Genomic DNA, 19,781 nt, shown 5'->3' with positions numbered 1-19,781 from the left:
GGACAATTTGTTGTTCATTTTAGTATCGGATAAGATGCCGATCACATCTTTGCGTTATCACTGACAGTGCGAATAAAGTATTCCTTGTAATAAAATAAACAGTGAAAAGCTGATTTAACACTCAAAACTAAACGGCTCACATGTTGTCAAAATGAGTCAACTTTTCATTGAATGCATTTACTAGTGCCCACTATCACATAGAGACTTCATTTCACTAAAGTGCAGCACTGCATCAGCCGCTATCGATGCTGAGATCCGCTGCAACTAGTTCGCTATCCATAGCCATGCCACAGCTATGGCCGCTTTCCGCCATCGCTGGTATCCACTGCACTGTTGTCGCTGTCTAGAACTATTATGAGCGGCTCCGGCCGAAACAGGCTTTTATATAGGGCAAATAGCATGTTTTCAATTGCAAGGTATATGATTCTGTCGACCGTGCTTGGGAAGCAATCATATAACGACCAATCAGAGGTCGAATTTTTCGTTTTGACAAGGCTTGACTATTTTTGATAGTACAATAGTGTGAATAATAAAATTACAAATATCTTTTTTTGGGAAGAATCTTAGAAGATTTTCCAATCTATTGCTGCAAGAACGAAGGAAATCCATCGAATACTAACCGATTTATTAGCATTTGAAATTGGACATATTTTTCACTTTTTTCGGTTTTAGATTTTCATTTCACATCCCTATGTAGTCGAACTTCCTGAGAGAAGTATTCTACTTCAAAAAAAGCATCCATAAACGTTATTTTTTTTCAATCCTTTCAGAGTTCTCCTTTCCCGCTTTTTGCATGAAAGTGAACTGTCAAAACACCTCATTATATTTCATGCGATGAAAGCAAGACAACAAAAAAAGTTTATCAGTCAACAAAGATTGTCAAGGCATCGGTCAGTGTCAGTGAAAAAGTGTTTCGGGGAGGTTTGTTTTGGTTGAGTGGACTGTTTGTTTTTCTTTTTCGCTTTGAAGTGAAGATCATTTGGTTGAATTTGTCGTCAAATTTTATTCCGTAACCGTGAACAATGCGCGCGATCTATTTCATCTGAGTATAACAGCACGTTACTAGGACGAAAATCTAGTGTATCTGAAAGAGTGCTGCGATAATTGGAAGTGAAAATTGAAAATGATTGGCTGTAATTTTCGAAGAATTTTGCTGGTGAAAATGACTTTTATCAGCACAGCTCATAACACCCTATTGAATTTCAATGTAATCGGTCTGTTACTTTGTCTGTAATGTATCAAAATATCAAAATCACGAAACTTCATTATCTCAGAGAGTACACAACCGATTTGAACAATATTGGTATCAAATGAACGGGCTAGTTAAAGGTTAATTGATGAATTTTATAATGATTAAACACGTGGTTCAAAAATTGGTGACTTTTCAAATTCACTCGTTTTCCAAAAAATGGATGGACTAAATTCAACAATCTTAGTGTCAAATGAAAAGTTTGGCTTTCCTATAGGTTCCCATTTTATCTGACTATAATCGTATTTTCATTCCACCCGTTATGTATTAAATTATAAAAACAACGAAAGTCTATTATCTCAAAGATCACACGACTTAATTGAACATATCTAGTGTCATTTGAACGGGTTGTCTCTCAAACTCACAAATGAGAAATTTCATAGCAATTCGATACGTGGTTCAAAAGTTATGAAAAGAAACGAAATTCAAAGACTATTTAAAACTGTAACTGCTTTGATCAAAACATATGGTCTCAACAAAATTTAAATTTGGTATTGTGCTATTCGTACGTTCTCGGTATTGCTGGTGATTGAAGTGTACGAAATTCAAAGTCATTTCTTTTATTTCGCTATTTCTTCAGTACGAATATTTTACTCCTAATTAATTATTTTTTTAAGCTTTTTGCCTTTCTCCTAGGAAGGTATAGCAATCACTTGCAAAACCGAAGGATATGAAAGTGCTCCAAAGGGTCGAATGGCATATATCACTCGACTCAGTTCGACGAGCTGAGCATTTTCTGTATGTATGTGTGTGTGTGTGCGTGTGTGCGTGTGTGTGCGTGTGTGTGCGTGTGTGTGCGTGTGTGTGCGTGTGTGTGCGTGTGTGTGTGTGTGTGTGTGTGTGTGTGTGTGTGGTGTGTGTGTGTGTGGTGTGTGTGTCTGTGGTGTGTGTGTGTGTGTGTGTGTGTGTGTGTGTGTGTGTGTGTGGTGTGTGTGTGTGTGGTGTGTGTGTATGTGTGTGTGTATGTGTGTGTGTTTATTTTCACTCGCTTTTCTCAGAGATGGCTGGACCAATTTTAATGAAATTATATGCAAATGAAAGTTCTAGTTACCCCATAAGACCCTATTATATTACATTGTAATTGGATTTTTGTTTTAGAGGTTATGTTTAAAAATGTAAAAATCACGAAACATCAATATCTCAGAAACCACACAACCGATTTTAATAAAATTGGTATCAAATGAACGAGCTATCTTAAAAACCATTAACTTTTGAATTTTATATAGATTGAACATGTGGTTCAAAAGATATGAAAAGAAACGTCTGCTGAAGACTGTTTAATTTCACTCATGTTTCTCAGAGATGGCTGAACCGATTTCAACAAAATCAGTGTCATATGAAAAGTCTAGTTACCGCATAAGACCCCATTGATTTTTTTGCAATCGGACTATTACTTTGCCTGTTATGTTTAAAAATGTGAAATCTAGCTATGAAAAGAAACATTTTCCGAGAATACATAAACTCACTCACTTTTCTCAGAGATGGCTGAACCGATTTTCACGAAATTAGTGTCAAATGAAAGGTCTAGCTGACTCATAACACCCTATAGAATTTTACTGTAATCTAGCTGTAATTTCGTCTGTAATGTACCGAATTGTGAAAATCACGAAACTTCTTTATCTCAGAGAGTACACAACCAATTTGATCAATAGTATAATCAGATGAACGGGCTAGTTAAGGGTTAACTGATGAATTATGATTAAACACGTGGTTTCAAAATTTGGCTGCCATATATGTTCCCATTTCATTTGATTATAATCGAACTAAGCAACCGTTATGCATTAAATTGATAATAAAACAACGAAAGTCTATTATCTCAAAGATTACACGACTTATTTGAACATAACTATTGTTATACGAATGAGTCATCTCTAAACTTAAACTATAACAAACATCATAACAATTTGATATGTGGTTCAGAAGTTGTGGAAAGAAAAGAAATTCAAAGGCTATTTAAAACTATACCTGCTTTTATCAATATATGTGGCCTCAATATAATTTAAATGTGGTATCGTACCATTTGAATGCTCCCGGTATCGCTCGTGATTGAATTGTTCGAAATCAAGAGTCATATCTTTTATTTCGCTATTTCTTGAGCATTTACACTGCGTCAAATTTCAGATTTTATACTTTAATTACAACCTCCCATTCTGTTAGTCATTTTTGAATAACTGTTCTGAAACTAAAAAAAATGGAAACTATTGATAATAATATATTTCAATAGCTTACAGATGACAATGTTTTGTACCATTTATCAATGTTCTGCAAACATATTTTTTCACGCTTTGGCCCACTGTTGTGTAAAACGACTATTTAAAAACTCGGTTGTGGAAAGTTGAAAAATTTTTCTTCATCACTATTTCTTGATTAGAACAATACAAGCCCGCATCATGACAATTACGTTGGAGAAAAATCGGAATCTAGGGCTAGTCCTCACGGGTTAACAAACCCGTGCCAACGGCTTTAAGATCATAGAAAATTCAAATTTAAAAAAAAAAAATGATTGGATGTTGACACTTCAGTAGAATACAACTGTAGGAAGAAGAACTGAAAGAAAATTCTCATTGGTTGATGGCCAGCGATTTCCCACTGGGCCCTGTATGTCAGCGTTGGGATTCAAACCAAGGCCACCAGCGTGGTTGGCAGAGACGTTGCCTACTACGTTAGGCCCCCGCACACTTTTCTAGACTATAGCTTAGACTATAGCGGATATTGAAACTGGATGGTAACATTAGGAGTTTTGAAAATCGCCAAAGCTTCGCCAGTATTTAAGTCTGGTAACATTTAAGATCTATGTAACTATCGCCCAATTTCAGCCTTCTCTGTTTTTAATAAAATTCTAGAAAAGCTTCTAAACAGTCGACTAGTACATTTTTTGAGCGCTTACAATGTTTTATATAATTACCAATAGGAGTTCCGGGAAGGCTGTGGTACAACTGCTAGTACCGAGCTAATCGATGAGTTGAAAATTGATCGGAGAAAGATCGTCGGAGGCTTATTTATCGATCCTAAAAATTTAACACCATAGATCATCATAGTTTGCTTCAAAAACTCGATCGCCGAAATTAAAAAGAAATTCACATTCATAGTATTTATTATTAAATAAACTAGGTAAATAAATTAAATTAATTTGGAAATTTGGAGAATATTGTTGAAGTTTGAAAATTGTTGAAGTTTGGAAATTTTCAAGAGTCCAACCCGGCGCAAGTAGACAAATTATTTAACCCGCCGTGAATGAAATGAAAACTTGCTGCACCAGCTATGAAGTAAATAGAAAATGCCCATAATAGTGACGTTCAATTTTTATCCTATGATCGAGCATAAAACTTTAATACTCATTTTAAATAATTTTCGTTTAACAATGTCGGGTACAGCAAATTCGATCTCACTCACTCACCGATTTTATTTTTTTTTTCAAATATCAATGTTATTTTTAAATTCCAAATACAAAAAATGGAAGCATCTTAAGAATTTCAGGGATAATGATAAAATAGTCAAAAAAAAACTTTTTCAAAACTTCAGGATATTCAGAAATGCTTGGGAATCTTACTAATTCTAAAGATGTTTGGATTTTTAATAATTAGAAAAGCTATAAAAACTTGTTTATCTTTGAACTTTACTCTTAACTGCGTAAGAATTTTCTCGACCATTGAGAAGCAGTGGAAATAAGCAGCCGCAAAGGTTACCTGCTGCTTAAAAAAAAACTTTCTTAACAAGCGTTTAGCACCCACCAGCACACTTTATGTTGACCGACATATAACTGCATGTGGGGCTCATAAAACGCTTGAATCAATCTCTGAATCGCTTATGGTGAGTTTTTTTTCCCTTTTCAGCGTTGCATACAAAAACTTCAAACCTGCAAAACATTATGCGAATGGGTGACAGCATTGTGCACTAATGAGTGTGACTCTGGTAACTGGAGAAAAATGCATTACGGTCGAGTTCAATGAGTGCACGTACAGAACTATATATGCTCTCCCGGTGGGGGCGCATTACCAACGTCATTAGTGGTGTGTTGAGTGTTCCACCTTTTCGGGTTCGGAAAAAGTTGAATATTAGCTTAGCCAGTCCTGCTTCAATACCGTAGCTTGCCTTTTTCATTCAAGCGTACCATTTGTTTTTTTGTCTAACTTCTGCTAATCAGTATAAAACCATGAAGCAGACTGCAAACATTCAACAAGTTTTGCCTGCTAAAAATGAAGAGATTTCCCGGAGCACTCTCAACTTCCGTCGGTCCTTTAGGCGACTGCAGACAGATGCATTCCCAAATTAGTTCACCAACTTTTGCCCGCACCCAACTTACAAACCCGCAGGTCCTACAACCTCGCTGCTACACAGAGTAGAAACATAATTCGTCACACCTTGACATGAGCTGATGGTAGAACTTCGTCTCCACTGCCTTTCCCTTCCTAGCAGCGAAACGGGGGGTTGTTACGAACTAATGAAAAGCTGCAACCGATGCATAGCTTGTCACATAGAAAAAGTCGACGCCGAGACTTCAACCTAGTTCGTTGACCTCATCTGTATAATGGGCTGGCTCCTGCTCCTGATACATTGCACTGCACTGCACTGTGCCGCTCGTTCGGGACTTGTCTCGACTCAATAGACGAGAGTCGTTTCGCTATTCATTCATCTTCATCCTGGGCTTCATAGCACGTTACATACAAGGTAGCAGCGGCTCTCCAGTTGGTAGATGATATCTGAAAAGTTTGCTTCACCACCGGATGTCTCTAGGTCGGTCGTTGCTTCTTTTTAGGCTATCCAACTCATCAGATTGAAAAGGACCTGTTTACTGGTTTACTCGTTCACTCTCACTCTCTCTCTCTCTTCTTTGCCTTCTTATCGTCTTTCTTTGTCGCTCTGTCTCTACTTCTAGAAGTGCGTTCGAGACTACCGTCGAAGTGAAGTATGAAGTGCATAATAGCTACGGTGCTATGTTTACATTTTTGCTTCGCTACTTTTAAATTAAAGTTGTTTACGCTTCCAGCAGCCGGTGCTTCCATCTTGTGGTTCGGTGTTGGTTGCAAACCGAGCGTTGCTTTACCCTGTTGCCTGAAACACTGAGCGTGGCGGAGGCCGGGGCATGTGAAAGGACCGAACGGAAGAGGTCCTGATGTTCATCACCCGCATCCGCATTATTACGGTTTCGGGGTACTGACTGACTAGCTTGTTATGATTTTAGTGCTAATAGCAAAAGGGAATATTTTTCGTGAACCACTCCGGAATTTTGCTGTACCCTGGAGAGGCTCAGAAGAGCGTAAATTAGACGATAAGTGATTTTTGGTCGCATACGATGGTAATTGTCTACAAAAGGATTACATCACCCGTTTTGGGGCTTACTAGGCTTGAAGAAAAAGTTGTATTAATAATTGATATTGTCAGTTCACTGGTGTTGTAATATTTGTTCTTGTCGTAAATTTTACTTATTGAGTACCATGCTACTTTTATTATTTTACTGACAACTAAGAACTAAAAAGCTACCGTAATAAAATGTATCGGCATCCTCGTTTTTAAATGTGTTGAATAGCTTGATTAATATGCTGGTTTCCATCCTTTTTGCAATTGAATGTACATTTGAGAGCAACTGTCAGGGGGACGGGGTGATCATTCTTGCCAAAAGATTATACTGCGAAGGTTAGTTCAACAATATTCGATTTGTGTTTTCTCATGTTACCCATCGTTTTTTATTATTATCTTCCTTTGATTTTTTTAAAGTTATTCCAGAACTTTTGTTAAATAGTTTAGGATGGATAGAAAAATATCAAACGCTTTTTTAGAAGTTAAGTTTTGAAACATTTTTTCAATTATAGTTATTATTATTAATGTAAAATGATTCCAATAATTATTCCAAATAACAAAAGCTCGTGGTGACTAATTTTATAAATGCATTTGTTTTCAAGACATTTCAAAATTAAGTTTGAGAAATTTTATTTTTTTTTATGAAAATACGCAGTTTTTGTGAGTTATTCGTGGTTCTCCAGCGAAGATTCATAGAAATGTATGATCATTACAACACAATTCACTCTCAGACAGCCAGTGATTTTACACAGTGGATGATTTAATAGCAATTCTTCATTTGTTTTGGTTGTTGAAAAGTTTTTAGTTTCAAGGTTGTAAATTATTTCCGAAGTTTGTTTCATAATCTTGAGTTTAGTTTTCATATATTGAATTATCTTTGTCATTAAAACTATCATCTCTACGAAATGTTTTCCTCGTGCAATTTGGTACAGTTTCAAAAGAAAAAAAAATAACATCTCACCTTGTGAAGACAGCACTAACCACAAACTTTTCCCAGGCACAAATGATCACCCGGCGCAGTTCCTTCCGACAGTGAGTTTCATCGTCACTCTTTAGCAGCTCGAAAATTCTCTTTCATTCCAGAACCATCCGCCTGCCTATTAATTCAATTTCTTCATCAGAGCAGAAAGCAAGCTGAACGTAACCCTCCCTATTTCGTTCTCTCTGTCACACCCACGCCCACGCTACAGCGTGGCAGAAAACGCCCTCGGTCGTGTAAATTTGTGCAATTCTTGGTTCCGTTTAAAGGTGAGCAGGTGAAGAAAAAAAAGTGCAACATTAAAAGTTAACGCGCTTCGGTGGTAGGTGCCACACGAGAACGAAATAGAGAACTTTCGTTCCCTCACGCCGTTGCTTCCTACGGCAAAATGGCCTGGGGTTACTGGAGTGCCACGGCCGTCGATCGGGGTCGGTCCCCACGGCGGAACACCCAACAGCAGCAGCAATCGTTGCCCTACCAAAATCAAAGCTACCAGCAGTACAGTCTGTCCAATCAGTCCCAGCAGCACCAGCAGTCGACGCAGTGTCTCAACTCGTGCCCACAGGTGGCCGACCCATCGCCGCCACCACTTCCGCCGCAACCTCAGCAGCAGCAACAACAGCAAGCCTGCATCAGTCCGTGCCACAGTCCCTGTCACAGTCCACAGTTCATCGAGCAACTTCCACCGGACCTGCCCTGCACTCCGGTCTGCACGTACTCACGTAGACAGTCACTTGATAGTCCACAGGTAGATCGATGCGTAGTGATCACAGCTTCCGCTTTCAGGGGGATCGGGATTGAGGCTTCACAGAGGATGCCATCGCAGACATGTGCGAGATTCTTTGTGCATGCTGCCTGGAACGAAAGTTCACCGCAATCCCAATCCCTAGAATGGCATTAATCTATCATTGGACTATAGCAATGGCTTTTCATGCATTCCGATTTGAGTTATGTGTTCTCTCAGAAGGTTACTGCACCCGCTATGAGATCTTGCTAGATCGCAAAGCAGTTGCCGTGCCTTCGATTGTTGTTGTTGCTGTGAGGCTGTGAGTTGTCGATTTACACTTCCTGCATTTTCAAGGCAAATCAACTGTCGGACATCATCTGCCGAGCGACGGTGCCTTCGATTCAGTCGGCGGGCAACACACTGACCAGGGGAACTTCCTTGCGTGATACCGGAGACTACGCGGTGCCGCACCCCCATCCGCATACGCACCACTATATGACCACTTCGGATACGCCGCGAACGCTTAGCCGGGTCGGGTCATGCCCCGGGTCGACGGGCGGATCCGGCTCAGCTCACGGGTCCGGATCCGGGTCTAGCCCGGGTGGTGGCCCCGGGAGCAGCGGTGGTGGCGGTGGCGGGCGGGATAGTATCGGAGGTAGCGTGGGGATGATGTGCGGGTCTAGTATTCACGGTGGAAGTCAAGCTGGTGGCTTGGAGTACATCGAGTGTTCCCACTACGATCGGATGCCACTGCCGATTCCGGTGTCGATACCGGTGGTGCCACCACCGCAGCTTTGCTCAGAGGAGGAGATCGAACCAGCCTACGCGACAGGTAAGTTATAAGATGTTGTTTTACTGTTAATACCAAACAAGCTTTAACCAGGAAATAATTGAAACAATCACATAATTACTCAATAAAACGTTACCGCGGTCGTGACCGACGAATTGAAAGCTTTTCCTCGTTAGTGAGCCTTTGAATTTGTCATCTTTCAGCAATTTGCTATTAGTAACCCTAATGAGAAAGACTGTATTTCTATCTTTACAGGAAAAAGTTCCTTTTTCCCCCGTATGAGTTCAAATACGTGACTGGACGTGTCGTCAATCAGAGTAAAACGAGGATACAATCGAGGCTCTTCCGTTTCAATTCGCCAGCTCCTGTAGGGCGAGAGGGAATGTGAATTTCCATACCCACACCCCACCCCAGGGTTGAGTTGATCCTATATTTTTTGCGACTCGAAGAACTTTTTCGTTCGTTGTCCTGTCGAAAGCAGAGGTGGCACCGAAAACGTGATTGTAATAAATGGATTTATTTTTGCGAACGGAAGTCCCATATTCGGGGTTTCGTTGCGGAATGTTGTTTACCGAAAGTGCGATTTCTGACCCTTCTGTGGTCGGGCGGTGAGGTTGATGAAATCCAAATAATATGTGTTTAGTCCGGAGGTGTTGAAAGAGGCTATTCTCGTTCGGGTTAACACACTGAAATCAGCAGGAATTTTCTTGTTTGCATCAGTTAGCAACAAGTTATTCATATTAATTATATCTCGGACGTCATGTATTTTGTTTCAGCAACGTATGAGGATTTTTAGATACTTCGTCAAAATAAATTATAGTTAATGAAGGTTCGAAGGAGTAATTGAGGCAAATTCGTGTTAGAATACGCTGATCAAGGGATTTAAGTTAGTTACGAGCTAAAACCTAGCTGGTCTTGAGTAACGATGCTAGTTCAACAAGTCAGTCGAAAACATTTTATTTTCATTGAGGTAATTTTGAAATCAAACATGACAGCGGAGGTTCGACAATTTCAAAATATCTATTTTAAATGGAAATGGCGACTGTAAAATGTTGCATAGTTTTTGATACAAGAATGTTTGCCTTTCATGATGGGAAAGGATGTTTGATTTGTCAATAAAATACAAGTTTACTTTGATACTTATCATATTATTTCCAGATTGGAAAGCATAGATTTCATAAAATTACTCGCTAGTCATGGTTTTAGAAATCAAAATAGTTATTTATTCTGGTTCAATAGATAGCGTTTTAAACATTAGAAAAAATACCATTGAACTTCCCTTTTTTGTTCATTATTAAATTTTTGTTCTTTTTTTTTATCCTTGATATCCATAATAATAGAAGGCCCAATCGCAAAAAGCATAACGGGGCCGAAAATTCTGTTGGAGTAGGGAAAAGCCTGTTTGAGTAGAATAAATATAGTTATTCCTCCTCGAATAGGCATAAAAACCCTCTCATCTTTTCATACAAATAAATACAGTTATAAATATATTACAAATCAAATATTTAAAACTAGGAAAGAATATCTTGATAAATTTTGCAGCATCGACAGTCCAGCGGAGCAAAAACAAAAACACCCGTACTCAATCACAGACAATATCGTTGTTTTATACAGCCTTATAAGGTCTCCTGGGTGGGCTCCCCACCACGATCCGGTTATTGTCCGGAGAAAATTCACTCTTTGTTAGCATTTTTCAATCAGATACCTAACATGACATCCCCAGGTGCCTTTAGAGTCAAACCAGATACCAAGATATTTATGTACCAAAACCTGAGAGATCGTTTCACCCATCAGCTGTAAGTGGAGCCGAGCTGGCTCACGCTTCCTAGAAATACTACTAACTCAGTCTTCTCCGCGGAGAATTCGATACCTAGCTGTAGAGCCCAAGCAGACAAATTGTCCAAAGTATCTTGCAATGGTCCTTGCAAATCGGCAGCTCTGGTTCCTGTCACAAAAACCACGCTGTCGTCTGCAAGTTGTCTTATCGTGCATAAATTTGTCAGACAATCATCAATGTCATTTACATAGAAATTATAAAGAAGGGGGCTTAGACATGAGCCCTGGGGAAGACCCATGTAACTAATTCGAAATGTTGCCAGATCACCATGCGTAAAATGCATGTGTTTTTCGGACAACAAATTATGCAAGAAATTGTTTACAATTGGAGAAAATCCTTGTCGGTGAAGTTCACCCGAAAGAATGTCAATAGAAACGGAATCAAAAGCCCCCTTAATGTCTTAAAACACGGATGCCATCTGCTCTTCGCGAGCAAACGCGAGCTGAATTTCTGTAGAAAGCAACGCAAGACAATCATTCGTCCCTTTGGCACGGCGGAAACCAAATTGAGTATTTGATGGTAGACCATTTGTTTCGACCCAATGGTTCAAGCGACGGAGTATCATTTTCTCCATCAATTTCCGGATACAGGATAGCATTGCAATCGGCCTATACGAATTGTGATCGGATGCTGGTTTTCCCGGTTTTTGGATGGCGATCACCTTCACCTCCCTCCAATCCGGTGGTGCAATGTTTTGCTCCAGGAACTTATTGAACAAGTTTAATAAGCGCCTCTTGGCAGTGCTGGGTAGGTTCTTCAACAAGTTGAATTTAATTCTATCTAACCCAGGTGCGTTATTGTGACAGGAGAGAAGGGCAATTGAAAATTCTGCCATCGAAAAAGGTGATTCTATAACGTCGTAGCCCGGAGACGCGTCGCGAACAATGTTATTCGCAGGAACAGAGTCCGGACATACTTTCCTGGCGAAGTTAAATATCCACCGACTTGAAGACACTTCGCTTTCGTTGACTACATTACGATTTCTCATTCTTCGAGCTGTGTTCCAAAGAGTGCTCATTGATGTCTCTCTCGAAGTTTCGTTCACGAACTGTCGCCAATCGTCGCGTTTTTTTGCTCTAGCCAAGTTTTTGAACTTGGTGTTGAGCTCCGAATGCAGTATATAGTCGCCAGGTATACCTTTCTTCTGAAAGGCTATAAACGCGTCGGATCTTTCCGTGTAGACATCGGAGCACTCTTGGTCCCACCACGGAGTGGGAGGCCGTTCTTTGATCGTCACGCCGTGATATTTCTTCGTTTGGGTCTGTAACGCGGCGTCGAGAATCAAGCCCGCGAAGAGGTTGTATCCTTCAAGTGGTGGTTGATGTTGAATCGACTCAACGGCTTCTGTAACCATTTCCTCGTATACCTTCCAATCGATATTCCGTGTGAGGTCATACGGAATATCAATTGATCGCGTTTGAGTTGAACCATTAGCAATTGAAATTAAAACAGGCATATGATAGCTACCGTGGGGATCGGGGATTACCTTCCATGTGCAATCCAACCGTAGCGACGTCGAATATAAGGATAGATCCAAAGCGCTTGGGCGCGCTGGAGGTTTCGGGATACGTGTCATTTCACCGTTGTTCAAAATTGTCATGTCGGAGTCATCGCAAAGGTTATAGATAAAAGAGGAGCGGTTATCATTGTAAGGGGAACCTCAAGCCACACCATGAGAGTTGAAATCTCCCAAAACCAAACGTGGCTAGGGAAGAAGTTCTATAATATTAAAGAGCAGCCGTTGCCCAACCTGTGCTCTGGGGGGAATATATATTGAGGCAACACAAAGCTCTTTACCTTGTATTGTCATTTGACATGCGACAACATCGATACCTGGAATCGAGGGGAGGTTAATACGATAGAAAGAATAGCACTTCTTAATCCCTAGAAGTACTCCCCCATAAGGGGTGTCTCGATCTAGGCGAATAATGTTAAAATCATGGAAGTTAAGATCTAAATTAGAAGTGAGCCAAGTTTCACAGAGAGAAAAAACATCGCATTTTAATTTGATAATCATTATTTTGAAAAAGTCGAGTTTGGGAATGATACTTCTGCAATTTCACTGTAAAACATTGATTGTACCTCCGACCCTAATCGATGAATTAGCCATCCAAGGATACAATCGTAGCGAGGAGGGGCCATTTTACAGTCATCTGTTTCAAAAATGTTCTAATTGTAGGTAGAAAAGAAGTTGAAGGTTTGTAAGATCCAGTCCACGATATCTGAGAGTTTCAGAAGTCCAGATTCTGGCTGTATCTTGGACGAAAAGGGGGAACCATTTGGGATTTTTGATGTTCCCGGAAGTGCTGGATACTCCTTACGAGAATTCAAGCGAGCCAATCCCGTAGGAGTTTGCTTCGGGTTTTCAACAGCACTTTTCGATTTCGATGTATTTGTCATTTCACCTTGGGATATCCTGAATCCTTTCCTAGGAAGTTTCGGAGAAGAAAGCTTTTTTCTTTTTCTAGACTCCCCAAGATCGGCCAAAAAAAATCCCTCAGGTGAATCGTCAGAATCCAACTCATCAGAAGACAAGATATCAAAAGGATTCAAGGGAATTGGGTCAGCAGCGGCGGTCTTTCTGAGCATCTCAGCAAACGTACGTTTGGAGCGCTCTTTCAAAGACCGCTTGATCTTCTCCTCGCGCAGTTTGTACGCGGGGCACGACGGGAGCTCATGCAGAGTCTCTCCGCAATAGAGGCACTTTTCAGCACATCTTTTGCAGGTATCATCCGCATGATTCTCACCGCACTTACCACACCGTACCCTATTGCAGCAGTGGGTGGCCGTATGACCCATCGAGCGACATCGAGTGCAATCTCTTACACTCAAGCATCTTTACAGGCTGAATGCTGGGGTTCTTGAACCGGCCAACCCCAGCACTAAACAAGTCATCGATTGTCAAACCCGCTTCAGTGACGACACCGTCGATCTCCACAATGCGAGCGGGGATGTATACGCGATACTCTCGCGTGAAAAGTTCACTGCAAACAATCGCATTTGCCTGTGTGAGATCAGACACTGTCACTCGCAATTTGTTTGGGCGAACTTTGAAGATCTCAGTTACAGCTTTATACTTATTCAAAGGTTTCGATTTGGGCCGGAAATATACAGGCCCGGACGAATCATTCGGGTATTGCTTGATCCTTGTGGTCTGCTGCAAGGCCGGGTTTATATTTTCTAATAAATTATTCGGAGGTTCATTATAGGAGTCAATCTCCTCTGTCATGGCGCTCACAATAGTGAGCGCGTGAGCTTTCAGACAAAATGCTCAGGTAGTTCGAATAATAATAACAAACGTACGAAAAGAAAGAAAAAAAAAAAAACTTAAAACTACTTAAAAACTAATAAACTTATCTGTACAGTTGGTTCAATCCACGCGACGACACCGACAACAGCAAACAGCAAACTCGAACGGTGCGGAGGGGTGCGCACGGGGAAGAACGCTGGTTGACACCGAACAACACTTGCACAGGCTGGCAAAAAAGTCACTCGCCACTCTACGCAGCGTATTGTTTTATAACAAAGCGCGACGACCTTGGAACGGATTAAATGATGCAAAGAAACAGGACCGCAGCAAGTCTATCGCACGTCCGTTGCTGACAATGGTTGAGCTTGGAATGCACTGCACCTCTTGATAATTGTTTATAATGTACTTCAAAGCTTCAAAGCAATGATCTTGATATAAAATCGACGATCCAGATCTGAAATTGAAGAAAAAATTAATTACGGTAGCGGGTGTAAATAAAACCGTCACTTCCCAAGCGACGGTTGCTGAGCTTATTGAATTTTTGTTCTTAAATGTAGCTTTTCAAAAGAGCGTATTTGAAAATTGACAAATTTTTTTGGTAGAAAATATTATGATTTTAAACATCAAATCCTCTAACAATGACGTCAACGACATGATTTTGATTTTATTTATACTTTCAAAAAAAAAGCTCCGTAATTTTCTAATATGATCATTTTTTTTTTAATTTTATAGACATTGGTAAAACCATTAAACCTTCTTGTTTACTCAACCAAGTTCTCGTTGTTTTGTTTTTGATAAAAATGCATCTTTATGTTCAAGAAGCGTACAATCGCTTGGAAAATGGCTTGGCGAGTAACTCCTAATACTGAAGCGAGCTGTTCCTACGTTTGGCATGGATTGTCATCGAGTAATTCCTCTTACTCAGCGTCTTCGAAAATTTTTGGCCTTTCTTCACGCGGACCGTCGTCAACATCGAAATTACCATCTTTAAAGCGACATTACCGTAGAATTTTCATAACCTTTCTCGACTATTGATGCGCTTTAGTTGCCGTTTCCTATGAATGAATGGAGTAAAGTAACGCTTCCCGCAAATGATTATTTTATACAAAACATCGCGTTAATCGCTTGTAAGACATGTCACACTTATTTCTAGCGCCATCCATTGACAAACATCGTGAATTTAGTTGCGCATTTAATATTAAAGGCCGTCCACATTCCACGTGGACACAAAATGTCCAAATACCACCCAATATGAGTATTTCTGGAATCGTTATGATGCATAGTAGCCAAAAAATCGAACTGAGACAACATTTTTAATTTTAAGAAATCGACTTCCGAAAACGGCCTAAAAAAACGGGTTTCCTCCTCATTTGGCTATTTTCGGAACCAGAATGATACATAAAAGTAAAAAATCGACCACAGACACCATTTCGAATTATAAAAGGGTGGTTTCCGATACATGGGAAACAGTGAAAATGGCCAAATATCGTCCAATATGAAAATTTCCGTAGCCAGAATGACGCACAGCTCCCCGCAATCGATCTCACATGTCATTTTGAAATGTAATATTAGGAGGTCGTTTCTGGAAAACAGCCAAAAGTGTTCGAACACCGCCCAATATGGGTATTTCCATAATCGTGACTATGCCAACAGAAGCCAACAATCGACCTTAAACACCATTTTGAATTCTAAAATGGCGACTTCCGCTTCTGCGAAACGGCCGAAAATGAAATGAATTGGTAATTTCGTAATCGGGATGATGCATAGAAGCCAAGAATCGATGAATTCTAGAATGGCGACTTCCGGTTTTTGGGAAACAGCCAAAAATGACTGATTGCCACTCAAATGGGTATTTCGGTATCAGATTGAGTCTTTAAAGACTAGAAATTAACCACACATTTCATTTAAAATTCGAGATGGCGACTTCCTGGTTAAAATTGTTGAATTAAGAAAAAAATGGGCTGAACGAAGTTTGATTGGTAATCTAGTTAAATTTAAAAAATGCCAAGAAAAGAATAACAAAAATGATTTTAACATCAACCCAAAACCGCTTCGCCCAGAAAAAGCCATAAATGAAAAGAATCCCATCGGAATTCAGTTTAAGAGGGCCGAGAAACGCACCTAAAATAAATTGGAAATCGCTCGAAGACATTTAATGTCATGTCATTTCATGTTGGGAACCGGAAAAGGGCCAGTTATTAAGCACTCACAAACACAAAGAGAAATCAAACTCTTGATACTTATCAACTATATGCAAATTAACGGAAATTGTATTGCATATTAAAAATCGATCTGTTCTCTAGCCGTATTGAATAGCTACATCGTGCAAAATTTCAAGTATAATTGTTAAACTTCAATCGAACTTTAAATGTCAGATGATGCCATATGGCATCACCAGCCGGGAATGTCTCAAGGCATTCCAACATTTTACATAAAGTGTGTTGAACATTTTTTTTTGTGCAATTGAGGAGCTGTAGTGCTACCGAATTTCAATTTGCACATATTAAAACCGACATTACTGAACAGGAATGGAACAAACACAATGTGGTACAGATAAGAATTAACGGCCAGAGTGCATGCAGATTGCATAAACATTCAACCTTTAATTCGAGAGCAAAACGAGAAAATATTAAATCTTCGATCATTTTTTTGTTTTGTGCTTAAAGAGACAGTTGTTGTTTAATTTCGAATCGGATGTGATGCTCACACAGTGGACGCGGTGAAAGGCTGTTTTCACACTAAAAATTAGACACGTCCGCAAGATTTTGATTTTTACGATCCAGAAAGCCTAATTTGTTTTCAAAACTTATCAGTGCTTCACCCGAAGAAGTGGCCGTCTGTATAATGATTTGTTTTAGCCAAAAGCAGACTCGGTAAGTCTGCTACTAATAATACACTGCTGGAACTCGCCACCGCTACCACTGTTGCTACTTGCTGCTCATACCAGCTGCTGCCAAGTTAGGACTGTCCTTCCCACCATCCACCAGTCAAATGATTGCTTTGAGAAGAAGCCAGCTCTTTTATAGTCCAAAGAGTGCATTCCCGGTTAACTAGTTATAATACTGTTCCGACAGTGTTGAAGAAAGTGAAACGAGCGTCTCGCTAGTTTCATAGAGAACCCTATCAAATGGTGGGAGTTAAATCGCCTGCAAGGTAGACAATGAGTGCTCGAATCAAGGGGAATTACTGATGGGGTGTTAGATACTAATATTTTGACAGTCTGGGAAAAGGTTGGTTTCACTGATCAGTGAACGAAAATAATTAAGCGTTGGGAAGTTTTGGCCAGGATATTCGCTTCTTCAAAGGCGGACGACCCGCAGATTGGCGGCCCTCCTCGGCCAGCACGCGAACCTCTACCATTTGTGGTTATCGTGGTGCAATTGATCGGACTAGGGCGATCCCCTGGTGGTATCCTTCGCCTCGTGGCTGCGTGCCACTGAGGGTACACCCAGAGTGCGTGGTCAACGGTAGTGGAGTTCGGCCTCGCGAAGCACCACCACGTAGATGCCAAGAGTCGCGAGTGGTCTGTCAGGGGAAAGACTACCACAGCCAGTGCGAATCGCCCGGACTCACGTCCCGGGAAAGAATAATAATCAGTCCTGATCAGCCGCTCAACGCCATCCCATCGGAGCCGGTGGATACGCCGAGTAATCCACCCATTGAGACCTCTACACCAAGGGGACCTCGTGTCGCCACCACTGCAATCGCGGCGGCCGAACAGTAGTACACCCGACCCAACAGGAGAACGATCTGCTTGTTCCAGGTAACCTGTAGCATCGAGACATGCTGTAAGTACGTCCGGACCTTTTTATTACACACCGACACCCCCCACCACCACCATAGGGAAATAGTAGGGCATGAACAAATTTCCTGCTTTGCGAATTGAGGTCGATGAGTTTTGGGATAGTCGGGACTTTTGAGAGGTGGATCCTGCAGTAGGGTTAGTACTGAGCTGGCAGGGCAAACTGATCCGTAATTCTGGCAGATGATCTTGGTCATCTGGCGCATAAGCTAGAATTTAGAGGCCCTACCAGGATCCTCCTTACATTGGCGCCCAACTTTCTAAAAGGCTCGTCCCACATAAATTTGAATCTTATATAGTTAAACCAACCTTTTGATGGAAATTTTTGAGGTAAAATAAGATTTTGAGAATAAAACGTCAGTATTAAAGATTCGAGATTGAATAAATATTTAGTTTTGGTTTAGTTTAAAGGGATGAATTTATCGTGTAAGTTAGCACGATCATATATGCGAACTAGTGTCAATCCTAAAAATATAAAATAAATAATTACCGTAGGAGATAAGATTTTCGTTCCTTTATTTCAACCAATTGAATTCAGGTTTTCTTTCAATCTTAGATTAATCATACTAATAACTCCACTAAGAGTAATCAGCGCGAAGGTGTTCCATTCTCATTAATTGATTTTCCAAAGTGAGGCTGAAAATTCCTGAGAAGTATAAAAACGTAATTAGCATGGCTTCTGTGCAAAGTTTTCCAATGTTGATTAATGTTGATGATTTGAGTGAAGAAGAGTTAGAATACGAACTAGCGATAAGAAATGGGTTTTATGATGAATCAGATAAGCAAAGAAGACTAAGATTAAAAAAGATTCTAGCTGAAGAAGGGGACAATACTATAATTCTCGTCGAAGACATTTACTTCGTCAATGAATTACCTTTAGTTACACGAAAACTTGAAGAGATTGAAAATGGGTTAAGAGAAACGATTCAAGTCAGATGGATTACACTGCTTCGTCATTGGAGGGAGCGAATTTATAGAACCAAAGTGTTTGATTTGGCTCAAGGCGAACAAAAGGTGGAAATTTTGTCGAAAATAGGAAGTCTTATCGAGATTTACAAATCAACCGCGAACAGGCTCATGAATTTGAGTGATTCAGAAAGAGATTATGATGAGGAGAGAAAGGGTGCAAAAAAGAAAATCAAAAAAGAGGAAAAAGTGAAAAAAGAGAAACATAAGAACCAAGAGAAACTGAAGAAAAAAGAGAAACAAGAAAGAGCTACTAGCGTAGCAAAACATGCTAAAGGGAAGCTAGAAAAATCAGTTGACAGTGAATTCTTAGCAAGAACAATTAATGAAATAATTGAAAAACAATTCATGAAACTAACAAATAGAACAGAAAGCGACAAGAGACACAAAACAGAAGCGAAACCGACTATTTGCTCAGGAGCAGTACCGAAAATAAAGAAAGAAAATATGAAAAAGTTGTTACATGCCGAATCCTCTACAGAGGATGACAGTTCGTCATTAGATTCGTTGAGCAGTCTGTTGTCATCGGACTGTAGCTCTGATTCCGATTCCAGCAGTCAAGCAGAAGGATCGCAAGAGGTTAGAAGACAACATGACCGGTTCTACCATTATCGACTGGACAAATGGGGTATCCAGTTCAGCGGAGATCCTCAAGGCATGGACGTTACAGATTTCGTCTTCCAGGTGAATGAACTGGGGAAGCACGACGCTGGTACTTTACCTACAAAAAGAAGTACAAGACGTGGGATAAATTTTCGAAACAACTTAAAATTCGTTTCGGGGATCCCAATAAAGACCACAAAATTTTACAGGACATAAAAGATAGGAAACAGAGAAAGGGAGAGTCCTTCGTAGCGTTTTGCTCGGAAATCGAAGGGATGTT

The 19,781-nt window shown here is 40.2% G+C and overlaps 2 protein-coding genes across 4 annotated transcripts in view; one reads left to right on the top strand and one right to left on the bottom strand.

The window, feature by feature from the left end:
- Positions 1 to 19,781, top strand: part of LOC129720389 (atypical protein kinase C) — a 261,544-nt gene that overhangs the window by 97,396 nt on the left and 144,367 nt on the right. For all 3 annotated transcript variants that reach the window (XR_008727256.1, XM_055671860.1, XM_055671859.1), the window contains exons 4-5: positions 7,631 to 8,274; positions 8,608 to 9,085. Coding sequence is in view for 2 of the 3 variants with exons in the window: in XM_055671860.1 (XP_055527835.1) it covers positions 7,915 to 8,274; positions 8,608 to 9,085 (838 nt within the window). In the remaining variant the exon portion in view is untranslated. The remainder of the gene's footprint in view (positions 1 to 7,630; positions 8,275 to 8,607; positions 9,086 to 19,781) is intronic.
- Positions 14,198 to 19,781, bottom strand: part of LOC129720396 (lipase 1-like) — a 36,676-nt gene continuing 31,092 nt past the window's right edge. Inside the window, exon 3 of the mRNA XM_055671870.1 lies at positions 14,198 to 14,584. The gene's annotated coding sequence lies outside the window, so the exon portion shown is untranslated. The remainder of the gene's footprint in view (positions 14,585 to 19,781) is intronic.

The sequence above is a fragment of the Wyeomyia smithii genome, chromosome 2, assembly GCF_029784165.1.
Source record: "Wyeomyia smithii strain HCP4-BCI-WySm-NY-G18 chromosome 2, ASM2978416v1, whole genome shotgun sequence".
NCBI lineage: Eukaryota > Metazoa > Arthropoda > Insecta > Diptera > Culicidae > Wyeomyia > Wyeomyia smithii.
The sequence above is the reverse complement of the archived record's forward strand: the minus strand, read 5'-3'. Positions and strand labels throughout refer to the sequence as shown.